The following is a 12,441-nucleotide window of genomic DNA, read 5'->3' as shown; positions in this document are numbered from 1 at the left end:
CCAGAAGTACCCCCTCATTTGACCAGTAGGTCTACGTTCTGATGAGTCTCCCCAGAAGTACCCCCTCATTTGACCAGTAGGTCTACGTTCTGATGAGTCTCCCCAGAAGTACTCCCTCATTTGACCAGTAGGCCTACGTTCTGATGAGTCTCCCCAGAAGTACTCCCTCATTTGACCAGTAGGTCTACGTTCTGATGAGTCTCCCCAGAAGTACCCCCTCATTTGACCAGTAGGTCTACGTTCTGATGAGTCTCCCCAGAAGTACCCCCCTCATTTGACCAGTAGGCCTACGTTCTGATGAGTCTCCCCAGAAGTACCCCCTCATTTGACCAGTAGGCCTACGTTCTGATGAGTCTCCCCAGAAGTACCCCCCTCATTTGACCAGTAGGCCTACGTTCTGATGAGTCTCCCCAGAAGTACCCCCTCATTTGACCAGTAGGCCTACGTTCTGATGAGTCTCCCCAGAAGTACCCCCTCATTTGACCAGTAGGTCTACGTTCTGATGAGTCTCCCCAGAAGTACCCCCCTCATTTGACCAGTAGGCCTACGTTCTGATGAGTCTCCCCAGAAGTACCCCCTCATTTGACCAGTAGGTCTACGTTCTGATGAGTCTCCCCAGAAGTACCCCCTCATTTGACCAGTAGGTCTACGTTCTGATGAGTCTCCCCAGAAGTACCCCCTCATTTGACCAGTAGGTCTACGTTCTGATGAGTCTCCCCAGAAGTACCCCCTCATTTGACCAGTAGGCCTACGTTCTGATGAGTCTCCCCAGAAGTACCCCTCATTTGACCAGTAGGTCTACGTTCTGATGAGTCTCCCCAGAAGTACCCCCTCATTTGACCAGTAGGTCTACGTTCTGATGAGTCTCCCCAGAAGTACCCCCCTCATTTGACCAGTAGGCCTACGTTCTGATGAGTCTCCCCAGAAGTACCCCCCTCATTTGACCAGTAGGCCTACGTTCTGATGAGTCTCCCCAGAAGTACCCCCCTCATTTGACCAGTAGGCCTACGTTCTGATGAGTCTCCCCAGTAGTACCCCCTCATTTGACCAGTAGGCCTACGTTCTGATGAGTCTCCCCAAGTACCCCATGTGGATAGGATAAGTACCCCATGTGGATAGGATAAGTTCCCCATGTGGATAGGATAAGTTCCCCCTGTGGATAGGATAAGTACCCCATGTGGATAGGATAAGTACCCCATGTGGATATGATAAGTACCCCATGTGGATAGGATAAGTACCCCATGTGGATAGGATAAGTACCCCATGTGGATATGATAAGTACCCCATGTGGATAGGATAAGTACCTCATGTGGATAGGATAAGTACCCCATGTGGATAGGATAAGTACCCCATGTGGATAGGATAAGTACACCATGTGGATATGATAAGTACCCCATGTAGATAGGATAAGTACCCCATGTGGATAGGATAAGTACCCCATGTGGATAGGATAAGTACCCCATGTGGATATGATAAGTACCCCATGTGGATAGGATAAGTACCCCATGTGGATAGGATAAGTACCCCATGTGGATAGGATAAGTACCCCATGTGGATAGGATAAGTACCCCATGTGGATAGGATAAGTACCCCATGTGGATAGGATAAGTACCCCATGTGGATATGATAAGTACCCCATGTGGATAGGATAAGTACCCCATGTGGATAGGATAAGTACCCCATGTGGATATGATAAGTACCCCCTGTGGATAGGATAAGTACCTCATGTGGATAGGATAAGTACCCCATGTGGATAGGATAAGTACCCCATGTGGATAGGATAAGTACACCATGTGGATATGATAAGTACCCCATGTAGATAGGATAAGTACCCCATGTGGATAGGATAAGTACCCCATGTGGATAGGATAAGTACCCCATGTGGATATGATAAGTACCCCATGTGGATATGATAAGTACCCCATGTGGATAGGATAAGTACCCCATGTGGATATGATAAGTACCCTCTGTGGATAGGATAAGTACCCCATGTGGATATGATAAGTACCCCATGTGGATAGGATAAGTACCCCATGTGGATATGATAAGTACCCTCTGTGGATAGGATAAGTACCCCATGTGGATAGGATAAGTACCCCATGTGGATAGGATAAGTACCCCATGTGGATAGGATAACTACCCCATGTGGATAGGATAAGTACCCCATGTGGATAGGATAAGTACCCCATGTGGATAGGATAAGTACCCCATGTGGATAGGATAAGTACCCCATGTGGATAGGATAAGTACCCCAGGGTGAGACCCACTGCTCTATGCAGTGAGTCTGTTAGTTTCTTGGTCTAGGTACATGATTGTAACCCAGCCAGTAGATTTACATGAAAGGAGCTGTGTGAAACCTCCTGCAGCCATAATTACACAGCATCACATGAAAGGAGCTGTGTGATTCCTCCTGCAGCCCTGAGTGTAAGTGCTGGAAACACAGGGTTTGTAAGGAGTAGTACAAAGATGACATAAGCTGACCTTTAGAAGGGTTAGGAACAGGGACACATGACCACCACTGATAAATCTACCTCTCACTACTACATTGACAACTGTTATGTCTCTGAGTTGGGCTGGACACTTTGCACTTTAGACAGGGTGACGGGGATCTTACTCTCCCCCGGAGTAGGGGCTCTGGTGACGGGATGGACGGTATTCTGGATATCAACCAGCCTCTCCTTAAACTTCTGCTGCAGGTACAGCTCCTCCTTGGAGTAGCTCTTAGAGAAGGCCGAGAGGAGGAGACCTACGGCCATCAGGCCGCCGCCCACGCAGAACAGAACGGCGCCCGTCAGCTTGCACACGTCCAAGGCTCGGTTGAAGAGGACGGCGTGGCTGTCCACGAAGAGGAGCTCGTCTTCCCCGAACGCTTCGATCTTAGTCGGGGTGGCGTAGCCCACCAGTAGGACAATGAGGCCTGTCACCAGGATCAGGGTTCCTAACGCTAGACAGACCTGGGGGAGGGAGAGACAGGATCAGGGTTCCTAACGCTAGACAGACCTGGGGGAGGGAGAGACAGGATCAGGGTTCCTAACACTAGACAGACCTGGGGGAGGGAGAGACAGGATCAGGGTTCCTAACGCTAGACAGACCTGGGGGAGGGAGAGACAGGATCAGGGTTCCTAATGCTAGACAGACCTGGGGGAGGGAGAGACAGGATCAGGGTTCCTAACGCTAGACAGACCTGGGGGAGGGAGAGACAGGATCAGGGTTCCTAACGCTAGACAGACCTGGGAGAGGGAGAGACAGGATCAGGGTTCAGGGTTCCTAATGCTAGACAGACCTGGGGGAGGGAGAGACAGGATCAGGGTTCCTAACGCTAGACAGACCTGGGGGAGGGAGAGACAGGATCAGGGTTCCTAACTCTAGACAGACCTGGGGGAGGGATGGAGGAGAGACAGGATCAGGGTTCCTAACTCTAGACTGACCTGGGGGAGGAGAGACAGGATCAGAGTTCCTAACGCTAGACAGACCTGGGGGAGGGAGAGACAGGATCAGGGTTCCTAACACTAGACAGACCTGGGGGAGGGAGAGACAGGATCAGGGTTCCTAACACTAGACAGACCTGGGGGAGGGAGAGACAGGATCAGGGTTCCTAACACTAGACAGACCTGGGGGAGGGAGAGACAGGATCAGGGTTCCTAACACTAGACAGACCTGGGGGATGGAGAGACAGGATCAGGGTTCCTAACACTAGACAGACCTGGTGAATGGAGAGACAGGATCAGGGTTCCTAACGCTAGACAGACCTGGGGGAGGGAGAGACAGGATCAGGGTTCCTAACGCTAGACAGACCTGGGGGAGGGATGGAGGAGAGACAGGATCAGGGTTCCCAACACTAGACAGACCTGGGGGAGGGAGAGACAGGATCAGGGTTCCTAACGCTAGACAGACCTGGGGGAGGGATGGAGGAGAGACAGGATCAGGGTTCCTAACTCTAGACAGACCTGGGGGAGGGATGGAGGAGAGACAGGATCAGGGTTCCTAACGCTAGACAGACCTGGGGGAGGGATGGAGGAGAGACAGGATCAGGGTTCCTAACGCTAGACAGACCTGGGGGAGGGATGGAGGAGAGACAGGATCAGGGTTCCTAACACTAGACAGACCTGGGGGATGGAGAGACAGGATCAGGGTTCCTAACGCTAGACAGACCTGGGGGAGGGATGGAGGAGAGACAGGATCAGGGTTCCTAACACTAGACAGACCTGGGGGATGGAGAGACAGGATCAGGGTTCCTAACGCTAGACAGACCTGGGGGAGGGATGGAGGAGAGACAGGATCAGGGTTCCTAACACTAGACAGACCTGGGGGAGGGAGAGACAGGATCAGGGTTCCTAACGCTAGACAGACCTGGGGGAGGGATGGAGGAGAGACAGGATCAGGGTTCCTAACGCTAGACAGACCTGGGGGAGGGATGGAGGAGAGACAGGATCAGGGTTCCTAACACTAGACAGACCTGAACAGGCAGATGTTTACAGTAACCTGGCTCAATACACTACCCAGACCATATCAGGATGTTTACAGCACCTTGACCCAATACCCTCCAGATATCTCTTCTCTCATATATATCATACCTTCCAGAGGACAGAGCTCCACCGACTAGGCGATCTCTGAATCTGAAAATCTTCGTCGCGTTCCCAGATGGAGGCAGTACACTCCTCGTAGAACTGGTGGAGGTATGATCTGACTCCGTATCTCTGGTCGTGCTGCATCTGTTCAGCGTAGTCTGACCCACAGATCTCAGCACAGGCTGAAGCCATCCTGACCCTTTCACCTCAGCTCTGTCTAGAGAGAGAGAGAGAGAGAGAGAGAGCACCACACTAACCTCACACACACCGGGTGCCACTGCCTGCACACAACACGCACGCACGCACGCACGCACACACACACACACGCACACACAAACAGTTTTATTATGGGAGAGAGATACAATGCTTAATGATCAACCACAGTGTTGCTCCCATTTTGAATCACCCATCTGTTCCTGTTCAGGATATTAGGTTGTGTTGCTGCCTGCTACCTGCTACCTGTTCAGGATATTAGGTTGTGTTGCTGCCTGCTACCTGCTACCTGTTCAGGATATCAGGTTGTGTTGCTGCCTGCAACCTGCTACCTGTTCAGGATATCAGGTTGTGTTTCTACCTGCTACCTGTTCAGGATATTAGGTTGTGTTGCTACCTGCTACCTGTTCAGGATATCAGGTTGTGTTTCTACCTGCTACTTGCTACCTGTTCAGGATATTAGGTTGTGTTGCTGCCTGCAACCTGCTACCTGTTCAGGATATCAGGTTGTGTTTCTACCTGCTACCTGTTCAGGATATTAGGTTGTGTTGCTACCTGCTACATGCTACCTGTTCAGGATATTAGGTTGTGTTGCTGCATGCTACCTGCTACCTGTTCAGGATATCAGGTTGTGTTTCTGCCTGCTACCTGCTACCTGTTCAGGATATCAGGTTGTGTTTCTACCTGCTACCTGTTCAGGATATTAGGTTGTGTTGCTGCCTGCAACCTGCAACCTGTTCAGGATATCAGGTTGTGTTTCTACCTGCTACCTGTTCAGGATATTAGGTTGTGTTGCTGCCTGCTACCTGTTCAGGATATTAGGTTGTGTTGCTGCCTGCAACCTGCTACCTGTTCAGGATATCAGGTTGTGTTTCTACCTGCTACCTGATCAGGATATCAGGTTGTGTTTCTGCCTGCTACCTGTTCAGGATATCAGGTTGTGTTTCAACCTGCTACCTGATCAGGATATCAGGTTGTGTTTCTGCCTGCTACCTGATCAGGATATCAGGTTGTGTTTCTGCCTGCTACCTGTTCAGGATATCAGGTTGTGTTTCTACCTGCTACCTGTTCAGGATATTAGGTTGTGTTGCTACCTGCTACATGCTACCTGTTCAGGATATTAGGTTGTGTTTCTACCTGCTACCTGCAACCTGTTCAGGATATTAGGTTGTGTTGCTGCATGCTACCTGCTACCTGTTCAGGATATCAGGTTGTGTTTCTGCCTGCTACCTGCTACCTGTTCAGGATATCAGGTTGTGTTTCTACCTGCTACCTGTTCAGGATATTAGGTTGTGTTGCTACCTGCTACATGCTACCTGTTCAGGATATTAGGTTGTGTTTCTACCTGCTACCTGTGTTCAGGATATTAGGTTGTGTTGCTGCATGCTGCTACCTGTTCAGGATATCAGGTTGTGTTTCTGCCTGCTACCTGCTACCTGTTCAGGATATCAGGTTGTGTTTCTACCTGCTACCTGTTCAGGATATTAGGTTGTGTTTCTGCTGCCTGCAGGATACCTGCAACCTGTTCAGGATATCAGGTTGTGTTTCTACCTGCTACCTGTTCAGGATATTAGGTTGTGTTGCTGCCTGCTACCTGTTCAGGATATTAGGTTGTGTTGCTGCCTGCAACCTGCTACCTGTTCAGGATATCAGGTTGTGTTTCTACCTGCTACCTGATCAGGATATCAGGTTGTGTTTCTGCCTGCTACCTGTTCAGGATATCAGGTTGTGTTTCAACCTGCTACCTGATCAGGATATCAGGTTGTGTTTCTGCCTGCTACCTGTTCAGGATATCAGGTTGTGTTTCTGCCTGCTACCTGTTCAGGATATTAGGTTGTGTTTCTACCTGCTACCTGTTCAGGATATCAGGTTGTGTTTCTACCTGCTACCTGATCAGGATATCAGGTTGTGTTTCTGCCTGCTACCTGTTCAGGATATCAGGTTGTGTTTCTGCCTGCTACCTGTTCAGGATATTAGGTTGTGTTTCTACCTGCTACCTGTTCAGGATATTAGGTTGTATTGCTGCCTGCTACCTGCAACCTGTTCAGGTTATTAGGTTGTGTTGCTGCCTGCTACCTGTTCAGGATATTAGGTTGTATTGCTGCCTGCTACCTGTTCAGGATATTAGGTTGTGTTTCAACCTGCTACCTGATCAGGATATCAGGTTGTGTTTCTGCCTGCTACCTGTTCAGGATATCAGGTTGTGTTTCTGCCTGCTACCTGTTCAGGATATCAGGTTGTGTTTCTACCTGCTGCCTATTACCTGCTAACTGCTGACTGCTGCCTGCTACCTGCTGCCTATTTCCTGCTAACTGCTGCCTATTACCTGCTAACTGCTGACTGCTGCCTGCTACCTGCTGCCTATTACCTGCTACCTGCTGCCTATTACCTGCTAACTGCTGCCTGCTACCTGCTAACTGCTGCCTGCTACCTGCTTCCTATTACCTGCTAACTGCTGCCTGCTACCTGCTGCCTATTACCTTCTATCTGCTGACTGCTACCTGCTTCCTATTACCTGCTAACTGCTACCTGCTGCCTGCTGCCTATTACCTTCTATCTGCTACCTGCTACCTGCTGCCTGCTGCCTGCTACCTGCAGCCTGCTACCTATTACCTTCTATCTGCTACCTGCTGTCTGCTACCTGCTGTCTGCTACCTGCTGCCTGCTGCCTGCTACCTGCAGCCTGCTACCTATTACCTTCTATCTGCTACCTGCTATCTGCTACCTGCAGCCTGCTACCTATTACCTTCTATCTGCTACCTGCTGTCTGCTACCTGCTGGATGTTATGTAACACTTCTGTTGTCTACATGTAGTCAGTGTTGAAGGATGTTATGTAGACTCTGAATGAATAACACTTCTGTTGTCTACATGTAGTCAGTGTTGAAGGATGTTATGTAGACTCTCTCTGAATGAATAACACTTCTGTTGTCTACATGTAGTCAGTGTTGAAGGATGTTATGTAGACTCTGAATGAATAACACTTCTGTTGTCTACATGTAGTCAGTGTTGAAGGATGTTATGTAGACTCTGAATGAATAACACTTCTGTTGTCTACATGTAGTCAGTGTTGAAGGATGTTATGTAGACTCTGAATGAATAACACTTCTGTTGTCTACATGTAGTCAGTGTTGAAGGATGTTATGTAGACTCTGAATGAATAACACTTCTGTTGTCTACATGTAGTCAGTGTTGAAGGATGTTATGTAGACTCTCTCTGAATGAATAACACTTCTGTTGTCTACATGTAGTCAGTGTTGAAGGATGTTATGTAGACTCTGAATGAATAACACTTCTGTTGTCTACATGTAGTCAGTGTTGAAGGATGTTATGTAGACTCTGAATGAATAACACTTCTGTTGTCTACATGTAGTCAGTGTTGAAGGATGTTATGTAGACTCTGAATGAATAACACTTCTGTTGTCTACATGTAGTCAGTGTGAAGGATGTAGTTGTATTTTTTTGGTATTTTGTAAATGATGTGTAAGCAGGGCTTATCTGTGAAAGAGACCTTGATCTTTAAAATAGAGGTCAAATAAAATCGAATGTGCATATGGCAAAATATTGACTTTAAATATTCAGCATTTAGTATTATGCAAAATGCTAATAATGAGATATGCAATATGTATAGTTTGTGTACTCCTTGACAATCTCTATCATACATAATAAATATGTCTCTGAAGAGCCCACAGCGTCATTTGTTCCAATCCAATGCTTTGATGAGTAATATTCAATGTAAACAGAAACCTAGTTGTCAAGTAAACAAACACAGAAACGACAAAACGTATCCGAAATATAATAACCTCTGTCATACCAATTATAAGGTCACGTGGATGCCAGTGGTCAAAACACCTGATCTTGTTTTGATCATGTTCTCTCACCGATTGGAACCCAAACACATTCTAGAATCTCAAATAATTAACATTGAAACCGAAACACGAAGGAAAGTAACCCGGCAAAATGCGACTTTCTTTTATAGCTCAATGACTGCGACGACAGAGCGAGAGAGACAGAGATATCGCTGTCCATGGTGCTGAATGTGAATCCGCTCTACCCAAGGAGGCAGACACGTAAGACATGACGCCATACTGCTCTGACACACACGTCCTTCCTTCGTCTCGCGTTCACAGTCCCCTTGAGACATCTTTCATCTAAGATAATAGCATCAAACCATGTAATCGATTAGGCTACAAGCTGTTATCGTCAAAGTAAACGGATTTGCTTTTGGATTCTAAGCCACACCAGGCGCGTGCTATAGGCTAAATAAAGTTGAGATTGGGAAGTCAACTGTCTATTTACAAAACTACAAACACTATTGATCTGAGTCTGACAACACGTCTTCTGTCTAGTTCTTTCAAAAATAAATACATAACTCGACAGTTAATCACACCCTAAATGTTGAGACAGTAGATCAAGACATTTTCTCATTTTAAATGTTACTTCCAGATGTTGAAAAGCCATACAGCTAATCATATTTCCACCACTATTATGTAATCCACATCAGCCCAGTTTCCACTATAAACCCGTTTTTTTTTTAAAAACGTTAAAGCGAATATCCGAGGGCATAGAAGGCTGAAATGTACCTGTCATAACCGGCTTGGAGAGTGATCACTCGCGGCTGTTCCTTCACTCAGGTCCCATCACTCTAGATTCTTAGCTCCGACAGTCGCCCTATCGATGATTCAGACTCACGCTGGCTTCTGCGCAGGCGTCAGATCCATGTCTTGTCGACTTGCCCAATAGAGCATAACAGTATAATGGCGTCATTTTTGTAGGCACGAACTCCGCCATGGTTCGTTGGACAAAGTCTATGGGAAATAAGTTTTTTTTGGGGGGGATAAACGCTGAAACTAAGATATGTGGTAAACACAGGCGTTGGAGATCTGATATGTTTTGTTCAGTGAGACAGTTTTCGTCAGTTTTTGTGAATTTTGAACCATTTATGTAATACAAAAAAAACCAACATATAAACGACATATAGGCTTCATAATTCATAAAGGTCATGTTAGTTGACTGATATTACCTCGTCGAATTTATAAGATGTACTAAGCCTGTTTTAACTGTCTTAACCTCAGACCTAATTTTCGCCGTTTATCCCAAAACCATATTCTTTCCCCATTAATTTCTCTCGAGGTTACTCATTTCCGGGTTTTAGGACTACAAGCCGGTGATCCCTGTGGCAGATAGAGGTGGGGCGGTGTGATGATTGGTTGCGACTGGAGGTAGTCTGGGTTCATAATTCTGATGTTTTGAGCAGTTGTCTCGAAGTGCTTATACAGAAACCCAGCCTTAAAGAGCAAGCAATGCAGAGGCAGAAGCACATGCAACGTGTGTATGATATCAGTGATTACATTTAAGATAAAAACTAAAAGTTGGTACATACTTACATATTGTATGTGACGAGGTCTGAATCTGGGAATCTGGTGTACACTGACTGGGATAACCTGAATACCTAAAGCATTATCCTGACTGTGATAACCTGAAGATCTAAAGCCTTATCCTGACTGGGATAACCTGAATACCTAAAGCATTATCCTGACTGTGATAACCTGAATACCTCAATCCCGACTGTGATAACCTGAATACCTCAATCCCGACTGTGATAACCTGAATACCTCAATCCCGACTGTGATAACCTGAATACCTAAATCCTGACTGTGATAACCTGAAGACCTAAAGCATTATCCTGACTGTGATAACCTGAATACCTCAATCCTGACTGTGATAACCTGAAGACCTAAAGCATTATCCTGACTGTGATAACCCAAAGACCTAAAGCATTATCCTGACTGTGATAACCTGAAGATCTAAAGCCTTATCCTGACTGTGATAACCCGATGACCTAAAGCATTATCCCGACTGGGATAACCTGAAGAACTAAAGCATTATCCTGACTGTGATAACCTGAAGACCTAAAGCATTATCCTGACTGTGATAACCTGAATACCTCAATCCTGACTGTGATAACCTGAAGAGCTAAAGAATTATCCTGACTGTGATAACCCGAAGACCTAAAGCATTATCCTGACTGTGATAACCCGAAGACCTAAAGCATTATCCTGACTGGGATAACCTGAAGATCTAAAGCCTTATCCTGACTGTGATAACCCAAATACCTAAAGCATTATCCTGACTGTGATAACCTGAATAACTAAAGCATTATCCTGACTGTGATAACCTGAAGACCTAAAGCATTATCCTGACTGTGATAACCTGAAGAACTAAAGCATTATCCTGACTGTGATAACCTGAAGACCTAAAGCATTATCCTGACTGTGATAACCTGAAGACCTAAAGCATTATCCTGACTGTGATAACCTGAATCCTGACTGTGATAACCTGAAGACCTTAAGCATTATCCTGACTGGGATAACCTGAAGACCTAAAGCCTTATCCTGACTGTGATAACCTGAATCCTGACTGTGATAACCTGAAGACCTTAAGCATTATCCTGACTGGGATAACCTGAATACCTAAAGCCTTATCCTGACTGGGATAACCTGAAGACCTTAAGCATTATCCTGACTGGGATAACCTGAAGACCTAAAGCCTTATCCTGGTTGTAAATAACCTGAAGACCTAAAGCCTTGGTATTGGCTGGCATTGCTAACACAAATCGTCATGTCTCAGACAAGGTTATCGTTCACTGAACGACGTCCATTAAACATGCAGTGGGCTCCGAAATGATTGACACCCTTGATACAGATCAGCAATAATGACTGAGTTATATTGTATGCTCCAAAAATGTGGTGAATTATATTATTTTATACTAATACAATTTATCGGAGAAAGAGATTTTGTTTAAAAATAAAAACATTTTTCCCAAAAAGTTAGGGGTCAAAATTATTGACCCCCCAGCCAAAGATTCTAATCAATAAAGTGGCCAAAAGTTGAGTATTTGGTCCCCATACTACTGACATTCAATGACGACATCAAGCTGGTGACTTTACATAGTGGTTGGATGCATTTTTACCTTTATTTAACCGGGCAAGTCAATTAAGAACAAATTCTTATTTTCAATGACGGCCTGGGAACAGTTAGTTTTGGTTGTGTTTCTGATTGTTTTGAGCCTAATATAAATGAATGATACAAATTAAAAGTCCACCTCTATTAAATATACCTGTATGGCTCTACGGTAATGACCACCTCTATTTAATATACCTGTATGGCTCTACGGTAATGACCACCTCTATTAAATATACCTGTATGGCTCTACAGTAATGACCACCTCTATTTAATATACCTGTATGGCTCTACGGTAATGACCACCTCTATTAAATATACCTGTATGGCTCTATATACCTGTAATGAATGACACCTCTATTAAATATACCTGTATGGCTCTATGGTAATGACAACCTCTATTAAATATACCTGTATGGCTCTACAGTAATGACCACCTCTATTAAATATACCTGTATGGCTCTACAGTAATGACCACCTCTATTAAATATACCTGTATGGCTCTACGGTAATGACCACCTCTATTAAATATACCTGTATGGCTCTACAGTAATGACCACCTCTATTAAATATACCTGTATGGCTCTACGGTAATGACCACCTCTATTAAATATACCTGTATGGCTCTACGGTAATGACCACCTCTATTAAATATACCTGTATGGCTCTACGGTAATGACCACCTCTATTAAATATACC

At 45.7% G+C, this 12,441-nt stretch overlaps 1 protein-coding gene across 12 annotated transcripts; it reads right to left on the bottom strand.

The window, feature by feature from the left end:
• Positions 1 to 1,055: 1,055 nt before the first annotated feature.
• nrsn1 (neurensin 1) lies at positions 1,056 to 9,511 on the bottom strand. Of its 12 annotated transcripts, none has more exons than XM_052470935.1 (5): positions 9,363 to 9,511; positions 4,575 to 4,849; positions 2,075 to 2,954; positions 1,415 to 1,722; positions 1,056 to 1,304 (listed from the first exon to the last, which is right to left on the bottom strand). In XM_052470935.1, exons 2-3 carry the CDS (start codon positions 4,758 to 4,760, stop codon positions 2,556 to 2,558), a joined length of 585 nt encoding a protein of 194 aa, XP_052326895.1. In that variant the 5' UTR covers positions 4,761 to 4,849; positions 9,363 to 9,511; the 3' UTR covers positions 1,056 to 1,304; positions 1,415 to 1,722; positions 2,075 to 2,555. The 12 variants fall into 12 exon arrangements, with proteins under 12 accessions (XP_052326895.1, XP_052326897.1, XP_052326898.1 ...); XM_052470937.1 differs by having other exon boundaries at positions 1,547 to 1,722; XM_052470938.1 differs by having other exon boundaries at positions 1,569 to 1,722.
• Between the last annotated feature and the right edge of the window lie 2,930 nt (positions 9,512 to 12,441).

Source organism: Oncorhynchus keta, chromosome 19, assembly GCF_023373465.1.
Source record: "Oncorhynchus keta strain PuntledgeMale-10-30-2019 chromosome 19, Oket_V2, whole genome shotgun sequence".
Taxonomy (NCBI): Eukaryota; Metazoa; Chordata; class Actinopteri; order Salmoniformes; family Salmonidae; genus Oncorhynchus; species Oncorhynchus keta.
The sequence above is the reverse complement of the archived record's forward strand: the minus strand, read 5'-3'. Positions and strand labels throughout refer to the sequence as shown.